The sequence below is a fragment of the Protomyctophum bolini genome (genome assembly GCF_963924005.1).
Source record: "Protomyctophum bolini genome assembly, chromosome: 24".
Classification (NCBI taxonomy): Eukaryota; Metazoa; Chordata; class Actinopteri; order Myctophiformes; family Myctophidae; genus Protomyctophum; species Protomyctophum bolini.
Window position 1 is genome coordinate 28,848,047 of NC_137885.1, and position 24,101 is coordinate 28,872,147.

The 24,101-nt window shown below is 42.3% G+C and overlaps 1 protein-coding gene across 1 annotated transcript; it reads left to right on the forward strand.

Moving 5' to 3' along the window:
• Nucleotides 1–1,164: 1,164 nt before the first annotated feature.
• Nucleotides 1,165–23,381, forward strand: bco1l (beta-carotene oxygenase 1, like; the record flags this gene model as incomplete). The annotated part of the gene is made up of 12 exons (XM_080758097.1): nt 1,165–1,281; nt 1,844–1,972; nt 3,687–3,816; nt 8,759–8,906; nt 10,658–10,805; nt 11,490–11,710; nt 13,573–13,743; nt 17,149–17,244; nt 17,786–17,891; nt 20,660–20,754; nt 21,074–21,185; nt 23,221–23,381. Exons 1-12 carry the CDS (start codon nt 1,218–1,220, stop codon nt 23,379–23,381), a joined length of 1,581 nt encoding a protein of 526 aa, XP_080614223.1. The 5' UTR covers nt 1,165–1,217.
• Between the last annotated feature and the right edge of the window lie 720 nt (nt 23,382–24,101).

Here is a 24,101-nt window from a genome sequence, read left to right on the forward strand (position 1 = left end):
ACAAATGATATACTTTTGATAAGTGCGCCCGCAAGTATAAATGTATTTAAATGCCAACTTACAAAGTTCTCATAAAAAAGCGTGACGTTTGTCTCAAAATGATTCAACAGGAAAAAGGAATGCCAAATGCAGATTTACAATTCACACGCGGAATTGAGGATTTACAAATGGTATTTTAGGATGAACGCGCACGCACAAATTAATTTAGTTTGTAAAAATACACTTTGCACGTCTCACAGAGAGACTCTGGACTGCGGTGGTAGGCTACGTGTCTGCAGTGCACGTGCACCACTGTGTGTCTATAACAAAACGTGCTACAGTATATAATTACGGCCCATAAAACCATAATATTGATTTAGATAATTATCCTCGGGCCGATAACGAGACGGTCGTTAAAACGAGTCCAACGGTCACGTACGTGTCCCTGTGGTCCTCCAGACACACGGACATGTGTGTGTCCTACATCTATAGTGGTGGAAAAAGTCCTTAATCAGACCAGTGTGTGTCCAGTGGAAAACTCGTATGAATCTGATCTCAGGTCAGAATGGGTTAAGTACCAAAGTTGGGGCAGCGGTGTGGCCGAACGGTTTGCGGAGCGGTCTTGATATCGTGAAGGTCGCTATATAGTTCGTATCCCCGGACCGGCACGTTAAAATTACCACCGCTGAAGTGCCCTTGAGCAAGGCATTGAACCCCCTACCATGAAATGTTCTATATGAGCAGGGCCTGGCTGTAAACAAGTTCTTGAGCTTATAGTCCAGTTACCCTGGGTAAACATGGTAACTTTGCTTTGCTTTGTAGAATTGTGAGCTTCTACTGCTGCTATTTTCAAATGGCCGAAATGTATCGGGCTGTAGTTGAATGCATGTTTTGTAGTAATAATCCAAATCTACAAAGTAACTATAGTAACTAATGTTTTTAAATAATCTCTAGGTAGGCCTGGGCCGGCCGAGTGGTCCAGGCACATAATAGGCTGGTAATCCAGCCTGTTAATACAGCGTGTCGTGGGTTTGGTCTTTAAATAAATACTTTCTGAAACATCTGGTCTAGTCGGGGGGCGGGACTCTATTACGTAACACTGAGGAGGAGTGGTTTAATGGTCTAGGTTGAAGGTTCACTCACAGTACACACACACAACACATGTTGCTTCTCCTCGTACAGTATCTGCAGGCAAAACCGCTTCACTGGGGAATAATCATTTAGAGAAATAACCCAAAATGCAAAAGATATTTGCACAGAATGCGACTGAAACTCCAGAGCCTGTGAAAGCAGACATCAAAGGTAGGGGGCTTTAAAACTTATAACTTTCACTAAGGAGTTTCAAAAGATTTGGGACACATTTTGAAAACATATAGATATATCTGACAACTTGTGAATTGGGTTTTCAACCTGTATTGTGTGGGCTGCTTCAAAACAACTGATCTACAAGCTCACGCGTGTGAGCGTCTATCCCCTATAGCGTCCACCCCTTTTAGCCGATCTACAAGCTCACAGCATTTGTAAGATCGGCTATTTTCCCCGCTATAGGACGATATAGGGTTTCTGTTGCTACCGTAAGTCCTATTTCAAACATTATGTTGAGGCGTTTTGGCATTTTGTAAAATTGCCAAAAAACACCTGAATGTTTAGAAATGCAATACAAAGTTTATTTGTATAGCACATTTAAGGAACAATGCAATTAAACCGGCTTTAAACCATTGAGCATCAAGATACAGGGCAAAATAAATACAAATATATAATGTCTGATTTTAAAGAACCTCCCCTCTCCCCCCTCTCTCTCTGTGTGTGTTTGTGTGTGTGTGTGTGTGTGTGTGTGTGTGTGTGTGTGTGTGTGTGTGTGTAGGGGTGGTTCCTGATTGGTTGCAGGGTACTCTGCTACGTAATGGTCCCGGTCTGTTCTCCATGGGAGACTCCGCCTACAACCACTGGTTTGATGGGATGTCTCTGATCCACAGCTACACTTTCAAAGATGGTACGTCCTAGAACCTGGATTATAAACCTATGAAACTGGACTAGGATCCTATAAACCTGGATTATAATCCTATCCTATGAACCTGGATTAGAATCCTATATAAACCTGGATTAGAATGAATTCTGCCCCTGCATGAAGGTTCATAGTTTGCTCAGTAAACTCACTGTGTTTTGCGACATTGTCTTGTGTACTGTATGTTGTTTTTTTCATAATCGTCTCAGTCAGGTGGAAAACTCATATCGGCCTATTATCCAAATCTGTTGCTTTTCATCAGGATTATCTACAAGGTCAAAACACCTCATTTCGAGCTTGTATACTTTTGATGTATAGTGAAGGGCGCTCTTATCATCATATCCATCACATTCCGTGCTCAACCAATCAAATCATCACAGTCTGTGCTCAACCAATCAAATCATCACAGTCCGTGCTACAAACACAAACACGGCTCATAGCCTACCCCCAAAAGCTGTGCATAGGACTAGTGCCCCTCAAAAAAAAGCAATATGGACATAATAATAATAATAATAATAATAAAACTTTATTTGTATAGCACCTTTCATGACATGAAATGCAGCTCAAAGTGCTTTACAGAAAAATGGAGAATAAAAGAAAAGCAAGGCAACAACATTAAGAACAAGCAGTAATGCAATACAGTGAGGACATGAATAACAAAAATAAAAAATAAAAGATCAATTAAAAGCAATGTTGTAGAAGTGGGTCTTAAGCTGAGCTTTAAAAATGTCTACAGAGGCTGCCTGACGAAGGTACAGTGGGAGGTTGTTCCATGCCGACGGCCCGTAGAAGCAAAAAGCTGCTTCCCCGTATTTTTTAGTTGCCATTTGTTTTGGCAAAGCGAGCAGGCCAGCAGAGGAAGACCTTAGGGGGGCGGTTTGGGACATATTTAGGCAGGCAGTCATGTAGGTAGGAAGGTGCGAGACCATTGAGAGCTTTATAGACAAGTAAAATAATTTTAAAATCAATCCTAATGAGAGGGTTGTGCCCGACACACAGTGCTAACACTGTGTGGTATAGGCAGCCATGGAGTATGGTGTGCTGTATCATTCTGTGTTTTGTTTTGTCATAGACTTTGGTGTGGTTTTTAAGGGAGGTGTGGTACAGGAGTTGATGTATTGTGCGTGCTTATAGGTGAGGTGGATGTTGTACAGGAGTAAATAGTGTGTACGTAGTGTGTAGTGAGTAGTGTGTAGTGTGTAGTGTGTAGTGTGTAGTGGGAGACCGCAGTCTGAAAACTCAGACTCCACCTTAGCCCGTAGCACGTGCACTAGCCTCGACGACCTAATACAGGCGTATGCAACAAAGGCACATTTATGTCATTTATGTAGACATAGAACTCTGTGAACTAATTGATACTCATAGGCATCCGTCCGTCAGTGACGACGATGGGTAGCTTAGCTACGATAGCTTCACTGTACAGATATTCTACTGTTAGACAGATATTAGGTTATTATATCTTAATATGATTCATGATACTGTGTATTTTATGTATTACCAACCATGTGTTCTTGCTTACTGTAAGTAGCTCTGGATTCAGCCTAAATTGTACACGGGAGTAAGGTGTGTGTGTGTGTGTGTGTGTGTGTGTGTGTGTGTGTGTGTGTGTGTGTGTGTGTGTGTGTGTGTGTGTGTGTGTGTGTGTGTGTGTGTGTGTGTGTGTGTGTGTGTGTGTGTGTGTGTGTGTGTGTGTGTGTTTTAGGGGACGTGTATTACAGGAGTAAGTTCCTCCGTAGCGACACATACAAGAGGAACACCAAAGCCAACAAGATCGTTGTGTGTGAGTTTGGAACCATGATCTACCCTGACCCCTGCCAGAACATCTTCTCCAGGTACCGTATACAATAATCAACCCTGCATGGCCCTTACAAAAACATCTTGTCTCAAAGTGTGATATCAGAGCTGGGCCCCTCAAGATAACTGGGCCAAATTACACTCACTTCCAGAGCCTGACCCTAAATGTCAAGCTGAACAAAAAGGCCCCACACACTGAGCACGCCGGACAAGACCTAAGCTGTATAGACCTAAGACCTAAGGTGTAGAGACCTAAGCTGTAGAGACCTAAGACCTAAGGTATAGAGACCTAAGACCTAAGCTGTAGAGACCTAAGACCTAAGGTGTAGAGACCTAAGACCTAAGCTGTAGAGACCTAAGACCTAAGGTGTAGAGACCTAAGACCTAAGGTGTAGAGACCTAAGCCTTAGCTGTAGAGACATAAGACCTAAGGTGTAGAGACCTAAGACCTAAGGTGTAGAGACCTAAGACCTACGGTGTAGAGACCTAAGACCTAAGGTGTAGAGACCTAAGACCTAAGACCTAAGGTGTAGAGACCCAAGACCTAAGGTGTAGAGACCTAAGACCTAAGGTGTATAGACCTAAGACCTAAGGTGTAGAGACCTAAGACCTACGGTGTAGAGACCTAAGACCTAAGGTGTAGAGACCTAAGACCTAAGGTGTAGAGACCTAAGCCTTAGGTGTAGAGACCTAAGACCTAAGGTGTAGAGACCTAAGACCTAAGGTGTAGAGACCTAAGACCTAAGGTGTAGAGACCTAAGACCTAAGGTGTAGAGACCTGAGACCTAAGGTGTAGAGACCTAAGACCTAAGCTGTATAGACCTAAGACCTAAGGTGTAGAGACCTAAGACCTAAGGTGTAGAGACCTAAGACCTAAGGTGTAGAGACCTAAGACCTAAGGTGTAGAGACCTAAGACCTAAGCTGTATAGACCTAAGACCTAAGGTGTAGAGACCTAAGCCTTAGCTGTATAGACCTAAGACCTAAGGTGTAGAGACCTAAGACCTAAGGTGTAGAGACATAAGACCTAAGGTGTAGAGACCTAAGACCTAAGGTGTAGAGACCTAAGACCTAAGGTGTAGAGACCTAAGACCTAAGGTGTAGAGACCTAAGACCTAAGCTGTAGAGACCTAAGACCTAAGGTGTAGAGACCTAAGCCTTAGGTGTAGAGACCTAAGACCTAAGGTGTAGAGACCTAAGCCTTAGCTGTAGAGACATAAGACCTAAGGTGTAGAGACCTAAGCCTTAGGTGTAGAGACCTAAGACCTAAGGTGTAGAGACCTAAGACCTAAGCTGTAGAGACCTAAGACCTAAGGTGTAGAGACCTAAGCCTTAGGTGTAGAGACCTAAGACCTAAGGTGTAGAGACCTAAGCCTTAGGTGTAGAGACCTAAGACCTAAGGTGTAGAGACCTAAGACCTAAGCTGTAGAGACCTAAGACCTAAGGTGTAGAGACCTAAGACCTAAGGTGTAGAGACCTAAGACCTAAGGTGTAGAGACCTAAGACCTAAGGTGTAGAGACCTAAGACCTAAGGTGTAGAGACCTAAGACCTAAGGTGTAGAGACCTAAGACCTAAGGTGTAGAGACATAAGACCTAAGGTGTAGAGACCTAAGACCTAAGGTGTAGAGACCTAAGCCTTAGCTGTAGAGACATAAGACCTAAGGTGTAGAGACCTAAGCCTTAGGTGTAGAGACCTAAGACCTAAGGTGTAGAGACCTAAGACCTAAGCTGTAGAGACCTAAGACCTAAGGTGTAGAGACCTAAGCCTTAGGTGTAGAGACCTAAGACCTAAGGTGTAGAGACCTAAGGTGTAGAGACCTAAGACCTAAGCTGTATAGACCTAAGACCTAAGGTGTAGAGACCTAAGACCTAAGGTGTAGAGACCTAAGACCTAAGGTGTAGAGACCTGAGACCTAAGGTGTAGAGACCTAAGACCTAAGGTGTAGAGACCTAAGACCTAAGGTGTAGAGACCTAAGACCTAAGCTGTATAGAGACCTAAGACCTAAGGTGTAGAGACCTAAGACCTAAGGTGTAGAGACCTAAGACCTAAGGTGTAGAGACCTAAGACCTAAGGTGTATAGACCTAAGACCTAAGCTGTAGAGACCTAAGACCTAAGGTGTAGAGACCTAAGACCTAAGCTGTAGAGACCTAAGACCTAAGGTGTAGAGACCTAAGCCTTAGGTGTAGAGACCTAAGACCTAAGGTGTAGAGACCTAAGCCTTAGGTGTAGAGACCTAAGACCTAAGGTGTAGAGACCTAAGGTGTAGAGACCTAAGACCTAAGGTGTAGAGACCTAAGACCTAAGCTGTATAGACCTAAGACCTAAGGTGTAGAGACCTAAGACCTAAGGTGTAGAGACCTAAGACCTAAGGTGTAGAGACCTAAGACCTAAGGTGTAGAGACCTAAGACCTAAGGTGTAGAGACCTAAGCCTTAGGTGTAGAGACCTAAGACCTAAGGTGTAGAGACCTAAGCCTTAGGTGTAGAGACCTAAGACCTAAGCTGTAGAGACCTAAGACCTAAGGTGTAGAGACCTAAGACCTAAGGTGTAGAGACCTAAGACCTAAGGTGTAGAGACCTAAGACCTAAGGTGTAGAGACCTAAGACCTAAGGTGTAGAGACCTAAGACCTAAGGTGTAGAGACCTAAGACCTAAGGTGTAGAGACCTAAGCCTTAGCTGTAGAGACATAAGACCTAAGGTGTAGAGACCTAAGCCTTAGGTGTAGAGACCTAAGCCTTAGGTGTAGAGACCTAAGACCTAAGGTGTAGAGACCTAAGACCTAAGCTGTAGAGACCTAAGACCTAAGGTGTAGAGACCTAAGCCTTAGGTGTAGAGACCTAAGACCTAAGGTGTAGAGACCTAAGCCTTAGGTGTAGAGACCTAAGACCTAAGGTGTAGAGACCTAAGGTGTAGAGACCTAAGACCTAAGGTGTAGAGACCTAAGGTGTAGAGACCTAAGACCTAAGGTGTAGAGACCTAAGACCTAAGGTGTAGAGACATAAGACCTAAGGTGTAGAGACCTAAGGTGTAGAGACCTAAGACCTAAGGTGTAGAGACCTAAGACCTAAGGTGTAGAGACCTAAGACCTAAGGTGTAGAGACCTAAGACCTAAGGTGTAGAGACCTAAGACCTAAGGTGTAGAGACCTAAGACCTAAGGTGTATAGACCTAAGACCTAAGGTGTAGAGACCTAAGACCTAAGGTGTAGAGACCTAAGACCTAAGGTGTAGAGACCTAAGACCTAAGGTGTAGAGACCTAAGACCTAAGGTGTAGAGACCTAAGACCTAAGCTGTAGAGACCTAAGACCTAAGGTGTATAGACCTAAGACCTAAGGTGTAGAGACCTAAGACCTAAGCTGTAGAGACCTAAGACCTAAGGTGTATAGACCTAAGACCTAAGGTGTAGAGACCTAAGACCTAAGGTGTAGAGACCTAAGACCTAAGGTGTAGAGACCTAAGACCTAAGGTGTAGAGACCTAAGCCTTAGGTGTAGAGACATAAGACCTAAGGTGTAGAGACCTAAGCCTTAGCTGTAGAGACATAAGACCTAAGGTGTAGAGACCTAAGCCTTAGGTGTAGAGACCTAAGACCTAAGGTGTAGAGACCTAAGCCTTAGCTGTAGAGACATAAGACCTAAGCTGTATAGACCTAAGACCTAAGCTGTATAGACCTAAGACCTAAGGTGTAGAGACCTAAGACCTAAGGTGTAGAGACCTAAGACCTAAGGTGTAGAGACCTAAGACCTAAGGTGTAGAGACCTAAGACCTAAGGTGTAGAGACCTAAGACCTAAGGTGTAGAGACCTAAGACCTAAGGTGTAGAGACCTAAGACCTAAGGTGTAGAGACCTAAGACCTAAGGTGTAGAGACCTAAGACCTAAGGTGTAGAGACCTAAGACCTAAGGTGTAGAGACCTAAGCCTTAGGTGTAGAGACCTAAGACCTAAGGTGTAGAGACCTAAGCCTTAGGTGTAGAGACCTAAGACCTAAGGTGTAGAGACCTAAGACCTAAGGTGTAGAGACCTAAGACCTAAGGTGTAGAGACCTAAGACCTAAGGTGTAGAGACCTAAGACCTAAGGTGTATAGACCTAAGACCTAAGGTGTAGAGACCTAAGCCTTAGCTGTAGAGACATAAGACCTAAGGTGTAGAGACCTAAGACCTAAGGTGTAGAGACCTAAGACCTAAGGTGTAGAGACCTAAGACCTAAGGTGTAGAGACCTAAGACCTAAGGTGTAGAGACCTAAGACCTAAGGTGTAGAGACCTAAGACCTAAGGTGTAGAGACCTAAGACCTAAGGTGTAGAGACCTAAGACCTAAGGTGTAGAGACCTAAGACCTAAGCTGTATAGACCTAAGACCTAAGGTGTAGAGACCTAAGACCTAAGGTGTAGAGACCTAAGACCTAAGGTGTAGAGACCTAAGACCTAAGGTGTAGAGACCTAAGACCTAAGGTGTAGAGACATAAGACCTAAGGTGTAGAGACCTAAGACCTAAGGTGTAGAGACCTAAGACCTAAGGTGTAGAGACCTAAGCCTTAGGTGTAGAGACCTAAGACCTAAGGTGTAGAGACCTAAGACCTAAGGTGTAGAGACCTAAGACCTAAGGTGTAGAGACCTAAGCCTTAGCTGTAGAGACATAAGACCTAAGGTGTAGAGACCTAAGACCTAAGGTGTAGAGACCTAAGACCTAAGGTGTAGAGACCTGAGACCTAAGGTGTAGAGACATAAGCCTTAGGTCCTAAGGTGTAGAGACCTGAGACCTAAGCCTTAGGTCCTAAGGTGTAGAGGCTATCATTTGTTTTGGGCGAAAGTTGAGGGACTTTGGCGGAAGTACTGCTCAAGGAAATGACGTTGATGCTTTACATGTCCTTGTGCCGGGGCGTTCAAACGCCACCACAGACTGCTCTCTAACCGCTGTGTCCTTGTGCCAGGGCGTTCAAACGCCACCACAGACTGCTCTAACCGCTGTGTCCTTGTGCCAGGGCGTTCACCTACATGTGTAACGCCATCCCAGACTTCACTGACAACAACCTGATCAACATCATCCGCTATGGAGAGGATTACTACGCTTCGTCTGAGGTCAACTACATCAACCAGATAGATCCGCACAGCCTGGACACCGTGGGCAGAGTGAGTGTATGCACGCACGCACGCGCACGCACGCACGCACGCACGCACGCACGCACGCACGCACACACGCACGCACGCACGCACGCACACACACTTGAACTGTTATAGATCCAAACACTGATCAAATGAAGGTTACATTGTGGTCAAACCAGATAATGCACCTGCTTTGTAGCAGACAGAGGGAAAAGATAACATATTGATTACACACTACAGAAAGTGAGTCAAGGAATGACCTCATAGATAGAACAGTATATTTAGCCTTTTATGGCATTTTTTGCATTCCTCCCGATGTCAGACCACAAGTTAGTGAAAGTGGCTCAGACTTCCATGACAATAAGTTGACAGTTATATCCTCAGACTTCCATGACAATAAGTTGACAGTTATATCCTCAGACTTCCATGACAATAAGTTGACAGTTATATCCTCAGACTTCCATGACAATAAGTTGACAGTTATATCCTCAGACATCCATGACAATAAGTTGACAGTTATATCCTCAGACTTCCATGACAATAAGTTGACAGTTATATCCTCAGACATCCATGACAATAAGTTGACAGTTATATCCTCAGACTTCCATGACAATAGGTTGACAGTTATATCCTCAGACTTCCATGACAATAGGTTGACAGTTATATCCTCAGACTTCCATGACAATAAGTTGACAGTTATATCCTCAGACTTCCATGACAATAGGTTGACAGTTATATCCTCAGACTTCCATGACAATAGGTTGACAGTTATATCCTCAGACTTCCATGACAATAAGTTGACAGTTATATCCTCAGACTTCCATGACAATAGGTTGACAGTTATATCCTAAGGCCACCATAATATGTTCCACCAAAGGCTGATATTTCCTAAGTTGGATGTAAAACATTAAGTGTCTTTAAGCGTGTTTCAATAATGCTGTTTCTATTTTCATCAGTGAACACAATTTTAACAATGTTAGCGGATTCTATCCTGAGAGACTATACATTTTACGGTAGGCTACAAGGCCACAATGCTTAAAAATGACACATCTACAAGTTAACAATGTGTCACATCGGAACTCGCTCATATAGCATGTAGATCTGCCCCCTCCCACATCGTCGATCTCTGTCAAAAACAAATCACTTCCATTCTGTTGTTCTGTGTTCTTTACGATAATCTTGCATGTACAGTATGTACAATAGATGTTTAGTTATCTTTAGGACGTGTGCACTCTGAACCATCCCGTTGCAGTAAAGATATATTATTATAATATCAGCACGGATTAGATAACATTATGTCATACATGACACCACTATGTGTATACGTCTCTAAAAGTGCTGATGAATTGAAAATGGAGGACCCTGATGTAAACAAGTCTTCAATCAATCAATCTATCAATCAATCAATCAATCAATCAATCAATCAATCAATCAATCAGTGCCGATTCAGGTGGAAATGGAACCGGCAACTCTATAGCAGGGCTGATGCCTCGCTCAACCCTGTAGTTAAAGCTCTGTGTAAACATGTAGTAAAAAATGTACTCATTGAAGGGGTATTTCTCTGTGTAAACATGTAGTAAAATGTACTCATTGAAGGGGTATTTCTGTAGTAAAATGTACTCATTGAAGGGGTATTTATGTAGTAAAATGTACTCATTGAAGGGGTATTTCTGTAGTAAAATGTACTCATTGAAGGGGTATTTATGTAGTAAAATGTACTCATTGAAGGGGTATTTCTGTAGTAAAATGTACTCATTGAAGGGGTATTTATTTCTCAGGTGAATTACAGGAACCACATCTCCATCAACCTGGCCACGGCCCACCCCCATTACGACGACGAAGGGAACACCTACAACATGGGCACCGCCATCATGGGCCTGGGACGGCCCAAATACGTCATCTTCAAAGTCCCCAAAGACGCCACGGGTACGACAACGTATACACCACTCCACACGCAACACAACTAAACATGCGCACGCACCAGGGGTGTCCGCGGCACGCACCAGGGGTGTCCGTGGCACGCACCAGGGGTGTCCGCGGCACGCACCAGGGGTGTCCGCGGCACGCACCAGGGGTGTCCGTGGCACGCACCAGGGGTGTCCGCGGCACGCACCAGGGGTGTCCGTGGCACGCACCAGGGGTGTCCGCGGCACGCACCAGGGGTGTCCGCGGCACGCACCAGGGGTGTCCGCGGCACGACTTGGCAAGTTTAGATTTCTTTCTTTTTTTACACACCATTATAATTAGGCACTGATAGCAGCACTTTAATCAATTGAAAACCTTTTTTTGGGACTGTTTTTTTTAAACATTATAATAAATGTAGAAAACCCATACAAATTGGTCTCGACCCAGTGTTTGGGAACCAGTGGTTTAGAGAGCAAATGGGTATGATTTTTTTCTTTTTTTGAGTGGTGCAACCACTCCTACAACCAGAAATGTCCGTGTTCACCTATGTGTTGGTTCACCTGTGTATGTGTTCATGAGCACCAGTATGAGTACCAGGGCCATGCAGAAACAGAGAGAGAGAGAGAGAGAGACAGTGGGGGGGAGGGGGGAGTTAGTTGCACCACTCGGTTCACACGGGTGTGATTTTTAAAAAATATATTCCAGACAAGGAGCGGGGCAAACTGGCGCTGCGCAAGGTGGAGACGGTGTGCTCCATCCCCATGCGCTCCGTGCTCTACCCCAGCTACTACCACAGCTTCGGCATGACGGAGAACTACGTGGTCTTCGTGGAGCAGCCCTTCAAGATGGACGTGCTGCGTCTGGCCACGGCGTACTTCAGAGGCGTCAACTGGGGAAGCTGTCTGCAGTACGACAAGCAGGACGTCGTGAGTGTGCTCTCATTCTTCTTCTTCTTTTTATTCTTTTCCTTTCTTCAGTTTTTCAGGTGTCTATGAGGTGACAGTACTTCATTAGACACCCTGGAGTCTACTGTATGTGTCTATGAGGTGACAGTACTCCATTAGACACCCTGGAGTCTACTGTATGTGTCTATGAGGTGACAGTACTTCATTAGACACCCTGGAGTCTACTGTATGTGTCTATGAGGTGACAGTACTTCATTAGACACCCTGGAGTCTACTGTATGTGTCTATGAGGTGACCATACTTCATTAGACACCCTGGAGTCTACTGTATGTGTCTATGAGGTGATAGTACTTCATTAGACACCCTGGAGTCTACTGTATGTGTCTATGAGGTGACGTACTTCATTAGACACCCTGGAGTCTACTGTATGTGTCTATGAGGTGACAGTACTTCATTAGACACCCTGGAGTCTACTGTATGTGTCTATGAGGTGACCGTACTTCATTAGACACCCTGGAGTCTACTGTATGTGTCTATGAGGTGACAGTACTCCATTAGACACCCTGGAGTCTACTGTATGTGTCTATGAGGTGACAGTACTTCATTAGACACCCTGGAGTCTACTGTATGTGTCTATGAGGTGACAGTACTTCATTAGACACCCTGGAGTCTACTGTATGTGTCTATGAGGTGACAGTACTCCATTAGACACCCTGGAGTCTACTGTATGTGTCTATGAGGTGACAGTACTTCATTAGACACCCTGGAGTCTACTGTATGTGTCTATGAGGTGACAGTACTTCATTAGACACCCTGTAGTCTACTGTATGTGTCTATGAGGTGACCGTACTTCATTAGACACCCTGGAGTCTACTGTATGTGTCTATGAGGTGACAGTACTTCATTAGACACCCTGGAGTCTACTGTATGTGTCTATGAGGTGACAGTACTTCATTAGACACCCTGGAGTCTACTGTATGTGTCTATGAGGTGACAGTACTTCATTAGACACCCTGGAGTCGTTTTTATGTGCAATGGTGTATTAACTTTGCATTTAGGGTTTCTTCCTGGAGGCTGAACCCTTGACAGTCAAACGGGCCAATGAAATAAAGTAATAAACAGTAATATAGTGACATCACACTATCAGCCCACTCCCCTAACCCCTCCCCCTTTATCATACAACTAAAGCTGTGGGTGCGGATTCAGTTCAGGTGGATCACCACCCATCACCACCCACCAGGCTAACCAGGCATACTTAATGAACTGGTGGGCGTGTCCACATAAAAGCATGATTTTAACAAATACTGTACACTTTTTGGAAAAAGTTCTTCCCCCTTATATTGTAATAATACCTGATGATCATGTTTTAGGGTGGAAAAAAATGGTGGCACTCCATCTTTAATGAACTGGTGGGCGGGTCCTGTCCATGCTTGCTGCACTGGTTCCGTTCTAGATTCTTGAACCCAACTTTTATAGGGTTGTTGTTGTTGTTGTTGTGAACCAATTCATTTTCAGTGGAAACACTCTCAACCGGTTCAAAACTATAGTCTCAACTGCATGGTTCCAAAAAAGAACCGAACTGGTTCAATTCCGGTGGAAAAGGGGCCCGTTGTCCCATTCATTTTCAAGTTTTCAAATATACAACTAACTGTCTGCCTGTCTGTCTGTCTGCCTGCCTGCCTGTCTGTCTGTCTGTCTGTCTGCCTGTCTGCCTGTCTGTCTGCCTGCCTGCCTGCCTGCCTGCCTGCCTGCCTGCCTGCCTGCCTGCCTGCCTGTCTGTCTGTCCGCCTGTCTGTCTGTCTGTCTGCCTGCCTGCCTGTCTGTCTGTCCGCCTGTCTGTCTGCCTGTCTGTCTGTCCGCCTGTCTGTCTGTCCGTCCTCCAGACATATTTCCACCTGATGAACAAGAAGACGGGCAAGGCCGTGTCCACCTGTTACCACGGAGACGCTCTGGTGGTGTTCCACCACATCAACGCCTATGAGGACGACGGCCATGTCGTCTTCGACATGATCACCTACAAGGACAGCAACCTGTACGACATGTTTTATTTAAAGGTTAGTAACCATAGCAACCTGTACGACATGTTTTATTTAAAGGTTAGTATAACCATAGCAACCTGTACGACATGTTTTATTTAAAGGTTAGTAACCATAGCAACCTGTACGACATGTTTTATTTAAAGGTTAGTAACCATAGCAACCTGTACGACATGTTTTATTTAAAGGTTAGTATAACCATAGCAACCTGTACGACATGTTTTATTTAAAGGTTAGTAACCATAGCAACCTGTACGACATGTTTTATTTAAAGGTTAGTATAACCATAGCAACCTGTACGACATGTTTTATTTAAAGGTTAGTAACCATAGCAACCTGTACGACATGTTTTATTTAAAGGTTAGTAACCATAGCAACCTGTACGACATGTTTTATTTAAAGGTTAGTATAACCATAGCAACCTGTACGACATGTTTTAATTAAAGGTTTGTAACCATAGCAACCTGTACGACATGTTTTATTTAAAGGTTAGTAACCATAGCAACCTGTACGACATGTTTTATTTAAAGGTTAGTAACCATAGCAACCTGTACGACATGTTTTATTTAAAGGTTAGTAACCATAGCAACCTGTACGACATGTTTTATTTAAAGGTTAGTAACCATAGCAACCTGTACGACATGTTTTATTTAAAGGTTAGTAACCATAGCAACCTGTACGACATGTTTTATTTAAAGGTTAGTAACCATAGCAACCTGTACGACATGTTTTATTTAAAGGTTAGTAACCATAGCAACCTGTACGACATGTTTTATTTAAAGGTTAGTAACCATAGCAACCTGTACGACATGTTTTATTTAAAGGTTAGTAACCATAGCAACCTGTACGACATGTTTTATTTAAAGGTTAGTAACCATAGCAACCTGTACGACATGTTTTATTTAAAGGTTAGTAACCATAGCAACCTGTACGACATGTTTTATTTAAAGGTTAGTATAACCACAGCAACCTGTACGACATGTTTTATTTAAAGGTTAGTAACCACAGCAACCTGTACGACATGTTTTATTTAAAGGTTAGTAACCATAGCAACCTGTACGACATGTTTTATTTAAAGGTTAGTAACCATAGCAACCTGTACGACATGTTTTATTTAAAGGTTAGTAACCATAGCAACCTGTACGACATGTTTTATTTAAAGGTTAGTAACCATAGCAACCTGTACGACATGTTTTATTTAAAGGTTAGTAACCATAGCAACCTGTACGACATGTTTTATTTAAAGGTTAGTAACCATAGCAACCTGTACGACATGTTTTATTTAAAGGTTAGTAACCATAGCAACCTGTACGACATGTTTTATTTAAAGGTTTGTAACCACAGCAACCTGTACGGCAGGTTTTATTTAAAGATTAGTATAACCATAGCAACCTGTACGACAGGTTTTATTTAAAGGTTAGTAACCATAGCAACCTGTACGACATGTTTTATTTAAAGGTTAGTAACCATAGCAACCTGTACGACAGGTTTTATTTAAAGGTTAGTAACCATAGCAACCTGTACGACAGGTTTTATTTAAAGGTTAGTAACCATAGCAACCTGTACGACATGTTTTATTTAAAGGTTAGTAACCATAGCAACCTAATATCGCACGGACCGCGGGATATTAGTCTGGGGAGGCTCAGCTTGGATTTCATTTCCAGGGCGGGCGGATTGAAACATTTTCTCTTTGACGCAATTGGTCAGAGCTACTGTCAGTCAAAGGTCTCAAGCATTGAAAGTCACTGTACCAAAGCCCACCCATATTGCATACCGTGTCCCGATTGGCCGCCCCATTTCTCTGGTGTAGGAAATGGGCGTACAATTGAGCCTCTCCAGACCGCAATCCGCCGGCAGGCAATTTTCTTTTTGCCAACGGCTGATTCGGTCTGGTTTATTAACCAGGCTAGTTAGTAATAGTAACCTATACTTAGTCTTATTATAGAGGTTACTTGGTATGGACCCAAATGGGTCCCATTGGCTTCCATTTGAACACTCTGAGTACAGACTGTAATGGTTTCTAGTTGTAGATAATTGGGCTAATGATGTGTTTTCTACATTGCACTCATTCCAGTGCCGGTTCTAGGCCTTTTGAGGCCCTAGGCAACATATTATACAGAGGCCCCCCCCCCTCCTGCTTTGCCACGCCGGATAAAAATTGTAAATTTGCCATGAAAATGCTTCAATCTGGTGCACTTTGAGATCAAAATTAAGAAGCTAGGTGGGGGCCACATGTGGCCAGTAGCCCATGTAAGGGATACATGAAAAAAAAAAATCTTCTCCCTGTGACGAGGCCCCCTCAGTGGTTGAGGCCCTAGGCGACCGCCTAGTTCGCCCATGCCTAGAACCGGCCCTGACTCATTCACTCCCAGTCTTCTGCCGTATCGTCTTGACAACATCGCCTCTTCAGACTCCACCTTAGACCGCAGCGCTTGCCCTAGCCTCGACGACCTTGCAGAAAGGACCTTGTACTAAAAGCTAAAGAAAATGTTCTTTAGCTTTTAGTGTTATTTTTCCTTTTTCTATTAAAGTTGTTTTTAATTTGTTGTTACCTCTGTAAACAAGCCCCCCCCCCATGTAAAGCGTCTTTGGGTACTCAGAAAAGCGCTATATAAGTTTGAGATATTATTATTATTATTATTATTAAAATATGTCATTTAGATAGCATGTTATTATGTGACTAAATTTGACTGAGGGACTGCCATTGGATTTATTTGAATTTTCGTTTTTTTTCATGTCATATGAAAGCAGGGAATCATAGGTTCAAATTGACATATTGGTTGTTCAGTTTGACCCACCAGTTTTGGAGATATGGTTTATACTAGAGTAACGTCTTGCAGAAAACGGCGAGTTGAGAAAACGGGCTTGATTTTTTCAGACATGCTCTAGTATGTGAAGAGTCTGCCTGTGCTATAAACTCATTTCCGATGGCAGTCTCTCAGTGAAATCTGGTCACATACGTAGACATAGCAGTCTATAGTGTATATAGGTATAGTTTCATTGTACTGATATTCTATTGTTCGACGGGTGTTAGGTTCGTATAGCTTATATTTGATCCTAGATTATTTCTATGTGTTTGATGTATTAACTTGTGTTGTTCTTGCTTACTGTATTACCATGTGTTGTTATTCTTGCTTACTGTAAACGCTCTGGATTAACCCATTCTGATTAACCGATCATGTCGTGCTTTAGCTACTGAAAAATAGCAGATCTACAAGCTCGTAGCGCGCCACCGAGTGGCGCGCTACGAGCTTGTAGGTCTGCTATTTTTGTAAAAATCAAAGAACGACTGACATTTTTAGAATCTGATCTCAGGTCAGAATGGGTTAATCAGACCAGTGTGTGTCCAGTGGAAACCTCGTATGAATCTGATCTCAGGTCAGAATGGGTTAAGAGCGTCTGCTAAATGCCTGAATTATACAGAACATGAAGCAGAACGCAGACGACTGGGTTGAAAGCAGCAAGAGCTTCTCTCCTCCCGTCGTCCAGAGATTTGTACTGCCTGTCAATGTAGACCAGGTGAGACGCACGCACACGCACGCACGCACGCACGCACGCACGTGCACGCACGCACGCACACGCACACGCACACACGCTATAAGGGCTAGTAACTATAACTGCAGCCTGCCAGCGGTGTTGCTGAGCAGGTATATATTTTTAATGTTATTGTTGTTTTCCAGGACAGTCCCCATATTATTATTATTATTATTATTATTATTATTATTATTATTATTATTATTATATTATTGTTGTATAACAGGACAGTCCCCATATTATTATTATTATTATTATTATTATTATTATTATTATTATTATTATTATTATTATTATATTTATATTATTATTATTGTTGTATAACAGGACAGTCCCCATATTATTATTATTATTATTATTATTATTATATTAATATTATTATTATTGTTGTATAACAGGACAGTCCCCATATTATTATTATTATTATTATTATTATTATTATTATTATTATTATTATTATTATTATTATTATTATTATTATTATTATTATTATTATATTAATATTATTATTATTGTTGTATAACAGGACAGTCCCCACGGCACCAACCTGGTGACGCTGTCAGACACCACCGCCCAGGCCGTCCTGCAGAAGAATGGCTCCGTCTACTGTACTCCTGATACAGTCTTTAATGGTACGATATAGTCTATACTGTACTCCTGATACAGTCTTTAATGGTACGATATAGTCTATACTGTACTCCTGATACAGTTTTTAATGGTACGATATAGTCTATACTGTACTCCTGATACAGTTTTTAATGGTACGATATAGTCTACTGTACTCCTGATACAGTTTTTAATGGTACGATATAGTCTATACTGTACTCCTGATACAGTCTTTAATGGTACGATATAGTCTATACTGTACTCCTGATACAGTCTTTAATGGTACGATATAGTCTACTGTACTCCTGATACAGTCTTTAATGGTACGATATAGTCTACTGTACTCCTGATACAGTCTTTAATGGTACGATATAGTCTACTGTACTCCTGATACAGTCTTTAATGGTACGATATAGTCTACTGTACTCCTGATACAGTCTTTAATGGTACGATATAGTCTACTGTACTCCTGATACAGTCTTTAATGGTACGATATAGTCTATACTGTACTCCTGATACAGTCTTTAATGGTACGATATAGTCTACTGTACTCCTGATACAGTCTTTAATGGTACGATATAGTCTACTGTACTCCTGATACAGTCTTTAATGGTACGATATAGTCTACTGTACTCCTGATACAGTCTTTAATGGTACGATATAGTCTACTGTACTCCTGATACAGTCTTTAATGGTACGATATAGTCTACTGTACTCCTGATACAGTCTTTAATGGTACGATATAGTCTATACTGTACTCCTGATACAGTCTTTAATGGTACGATATAGTCTACTGTACTCCTGATACAGTCTTTAATGGTACGATATAGTCTACTGTACTCCTGATACAGTCTTTAATGGTACGATATAGTCTACTGTACTCCTGATACAGTCTTTAATGGTACGATATAGTCTATACTGTACTCCTGATACAGTCTTTAATGGTACGATATAGTCTACTGTACTCCTGATACAGTCTTTAATGGTACGATATAGTCTACTGTACTCCTGATACAGTCTTTAATGGTACGATATAGTCTACTGTACTCCTGATACAGTCTTTAATGGTACGATATAGTCTACTGTACTCCTGATACAGTCTTTAATGGTACGATATAGTCTACTGTACTCCTGATACAGTCTTTAATGGTACGATATAGTCTATACTGTACTCCTGATACAGTCTTTAATGGTACGATATAGTCTACTGTACTCCTGATACAGTCTTTAATGGTACGATATAGTCTATACTGTACTCCTGATACAGTCTTTAATGGTACGATATAGTCTACTGTACTCCTGATACAGTCTTTAATGGTACGATATAGTCTACTGTACTCCTGATACAGTCTTTAATGGTACGATATAGTCTACTGTACTCCTGATACAGTCTTTAATGGTACGATATAGTCTATACTGTACTCCTGATACAGTCTTTAATGGTACGATATAGTCTATACTGTACTCCTGATACAGTCTTTAATGGTACGATATAGTCTATACTGTACTCCTGATACAGTCTTTAATGGTACGATATAGTCTATACTGTACTCCTGATACAGTCTTTAATGGTACGATATAGTCTATACTGTACTCCTGATACAGTCTTTAATGGTACGATATAGTCTACTGTACTCCTGATACAGTCTTTAATGGTACGATATAGTCTACTGTACTCCTGATACAGTCTTTAATGGTACGATATAGTCTACTGTACTCCTGATACAGTCTTTAATGGTACGATATAGTCTACTGTACTCCTGATACAGTCTTTAATGGTACGATATAGTCTACTGTACTCCTGATACAGTCTTTAATGGTACAATATAGTCTATACTGTACTCCTGATACAGTCTTTAATGGTACGATATAGTCTACTGTACTCCTGATACAGTCTTTAATGGTACGATATAGTCTACTGTACTCCTGATACAGTCTTTAATGGTACGATATAGTCTACTGTACTCCTGATACAGTCTTTAATGGTACGATATAGTCTATACTGTACTCCTGATACAGTCTTTAATGGTACGATATAGTCTATACTGTACTCCTGATACAGTCTTTAATGGTACGATATAGTCTACTGTACTCCTGATACAGTCTTTAATGGTACGATATAGTCTACTGTACTCCTGATACAGTCTTTAATGGTACGATATAGTCTACTGTACTCCTGATACAGTCTTTAATGGTACGATATAGTCTACTGTACTCCTGATACAGTCTTTAATGGTAATATAATGTGTACTGTACTCCTGATGATCTATTTACAGGTTATTCAATATATTAAATATAATGTAACATTATTTATGTTTCGGACCAGGGTTGGAGATGCCGGGCTGTAAAATACTAACATTATATCCTATGTTTTGGACCAATAGGGTTGGAGATGATATAACTAACATTATATCCTATGTTTTGGACCAATAGGGTTGGAGATGCCGGGCTGTAAAATACTAACATTATATCCTATGTTTTGGACCAATAGGGTTGGAGATGATATAACTAACATTATATCCTATGTTTTGGACCAATAGGGTTGGAGATGATATAACTAACATTATATCCTATGTTTTGGACCAATAGGGTTGGAGATGCCGGGCTGTAAAATACTAACATTATATCCTATGTTTTGGACCAATAGGGTTGGAGATGATATAACTAACATTATATCCTATGTTTTGGACCAATAGGGTTGGAGATGATATAACTAACATTATATCCTATGTTTTGGACCAATAGGGTTGGAGATGATATAACTAACATTATATCCTATGTTTTGGACCAATAGGGTTGGAGATGCCGGGCATCAACTATAAGTTCAATGGCAAAAAGTATCGTTATTTCTATGGATCCAGAGTGGAGTGGTCTCCTAACCCTAACAAGGTAATACAATAATATATAATGTAACAGTAAAATTATGAAACGGGGAGGGGGGGGGGGGGGGGCACCGCGGGCCCTAATGGGTCCATTTGGTTCCATTTTTACACTCCCAGAGTTAAATTAACATTAACAACATATTATATATTATTATACAATATACATGTGTACTAGAAAGTGCTATGACTACATAAAATGCAATTCTAGTGCTGTCTACATTACGTAACGTCTGTCTGTCTGTCTGTCTGTCTGTCTGTCTGTCTGTCTGTCTGTCTGTCTGTCTGTCTGTCTGTCTGTCTGTCTGTCTGTCTGTCTGTCCGTCCAGCTAGCTAAGGTGGACATCGTGACGAGGGAACACAAGGAGTGGACGGCAGAGAACTGTTTCCCGTCAGAGCCGGTGTTCGTGGCCACGCCCGGAGCCCTGGAGGAAGACGACGGTAAGGAAGGAACGCCCGTAACGACCCGTACGTAACGCGGGCGAGGTGGAGACACCGTGGCCTCTTTTCCACCAAAAGAACAGTGTTGTTTTTGGCAGCAAGTTTCAATTTTAGTTTTAGTCATTTAGTCTCTTGAATAGTTTTCTCACTTGGTTTTGGTCACATTTTAGTCACCTGGAATGTGTTGGTGTTAGTCTAGTTTTAAGTCGACTTTAGATTTAGTAAAATGTGTTTTGACAGGCCTTGATGTCGTTGTAATGACATATTTTACACTTTGGTAAAGGCGCTGCGACGCGTTGTGAGATTGTATATCTGCTATTTTCAGCATGCAACCCAGCATAAAACTGGATCTCTTGTCCACTAGTCCCTTACTAACATTTTAGTCCAGTTTTTATTTGTTGGACGAAATTGTCAGTATATTTAGTCGGATATTTAGTTCGGAAACCAACTCATTTTCAGTGGAAACACTCTGAACTGGTTCAATATTTACTAGCGGGAAGAAAGAACCGAACCGGTTCGACCCCGGTGGAAAAGCAAGGGGCCTGGGAGTCGTGTTATATTACGGTATAGAGACCAGAGAAACGCTGTTTAGTGTGTGGTTAAATAGCCATTAAGAGCTGATTCTACCAATGTCTTCTAAATCCTGACAGTTTTCTGAAAAAACTAATGCTTCTATAATATGTCAGTTGGTGCTCAACCTATTTCACGTCAAGGACCCAAAGAATGATCTGTATTTGGCTGCGGAACCCCACCTGAAAATATGTAGTTCAAGGGACCCGCTCTGAAATATAATATTAGGCCTATTATTATTCAAAGACTTGTGCCACATTTTCATGATTTTTTCCAAAAATAGCAGATCTACAAGCTCATAGCGCGGCTATATGAGCTTGTAGATCTGCTATTTTTCAATAGCAAAAGTATAGTATAACGTAATGAACACCAGAAGGGGTTCCCCGTCCTGAAAGGGTTCTTATTCCATACCGTATATAACTGGTTGCGCTGCAGGTGTGATTAGGGTGACCCGATGTCCCTCTTTGCGTGGGACAGTCCCTCGTTTCCAAGACTTTTCAGGCGTCCCACACATTGAGACCCTGTCTGTCCCACATTGTGACTGCATGGCAGGCATCAGTGTTCATATTGAGACCCTGTCTGTCCCACATTGTGACTGGCAGGCAAACGCATCAGTGTTCAAATACCCTAATTAATAGTTTAGTCCCCTAATAGTTGGCCTTCTGTTGTAAAGCTTGTTTTTAAGCCTGTTAAAATAGCATAAGAATATAAATAAAGCCTGATTTTAAAACAAAATGTGAGACACCAGAGAAGTTTATTAATGATAACCAATAGGCCTGTATGGTTGAATATGACATCAAGGCATTTAATATAGCACTCAGTTAGCAACTCAAGTCGTACGTTGCTAACCCGGTACTCCAGTATCGCTTGTGTGGGACAAGTGGGATGGGGGGACCGTGGGGTCCCTCCATCCCACTTGTCCCACACAAGCGATACGGTCCCCCCATCCCACTTGTCCCACACAAGCGATACTTCTGTCCTTCACATGAACAGTTTGGATCTGGTCACCCTGTAGGTGTGATCCTGTCACATGAACAGTTTGGATCTGGTCACCCTGTAGGTGTGATCCTGTCAAATGAACAGTTTGGATCTGGTCACCCTATAGGTGTGATCCTGTCTAATGAACAGTTTGGATCTGGTCACCCTATAGGTGTGATCCTGTCACATGAACAGTTTGGATCTGGTCACCCTGTAGGTGTGATCCTGTCACATGAACAGTTTGGATCTGGTCACCCTGTAGGTGTGATCCTGTCTAATGAACAGTTTGGATCTGGTCACCCTATAGGTGTGATCCTGTCACATGAACAGTTTGGATCTGGTCACCCTATAGGTGTGATCCTGTCAAATGAACAGTTTGGATCTGGTCACCCTGTAGGTGTGATCCTGTCACATGAACAGTTTGGATCTGGTCACCCTATAGGTGTGATCCTGTCTAATGAACAGTTTGGATCTGGTCACCCTGTAGGTGTGATCCTGTCGTCGGTCATCTCCCCGGACCCAGACATCGCCCCCTACCTGCTGGTTCTGAACGCCCAGACGATGGAGGAGGTGGCCCGGGCCTCCGTCGACGTCACGGTCCACATGGACCTGCACGGCATGTTCATCCCCTCATCACCCGCAGTGTAACGCCTCACACAGCCTGCAGGGGGAGCCAGCGCTGCTCAATGGAGCTTAACCCACTCCCTCAGGGAACCATGAGAGGGTGGGGGTGGGGGGGGGGGGGTGTCCCTGCCTGGACCTATGGAGGGCTAGAAAGCTACCATATCTAAAAGAAAAAAATATATATGAACAAATGGAATTATAAATGAATGCAAAAACAAATAATTTGACCAGAATGGAACAGAGCCTTCATTAATATCATTAACACTGACTCTGTTTGACCAGAATGGAACAGAGCCTTCATTAGCATCATTGACACTGACTCTGTTTGACCAGAATGGAACAGAGCCTTCATTAGCATCATTGACACTGACTCTGTTTGACCAGAATGGAACAGAGCCTTCATTAGCATCATTGACACTGACTCTGTTTGACCAGAATGGAACAGAGCCTTCATTAGCATCATTAACACTGACTCTGTTTGACCAGAATGGAACAGAGCCTTCATTAGTATCATTAACACTGACTCTGTTTGACCATAATGGAACAGAGCCTTCATTAGTATCATTAACACTGACTCTGTTTGACCAGAATGGAACAGAGCCTTCATTAGCATCATTAACACTGACTCTGTTTGACCAGAATGGAACAGAGTCTTCATTAATATCATTAACACTGACTCTGTTTGACCAGAATGGAACAGAGCCTTCATTAATATCATTGACACTGACTCTGTTTGACCAGAAT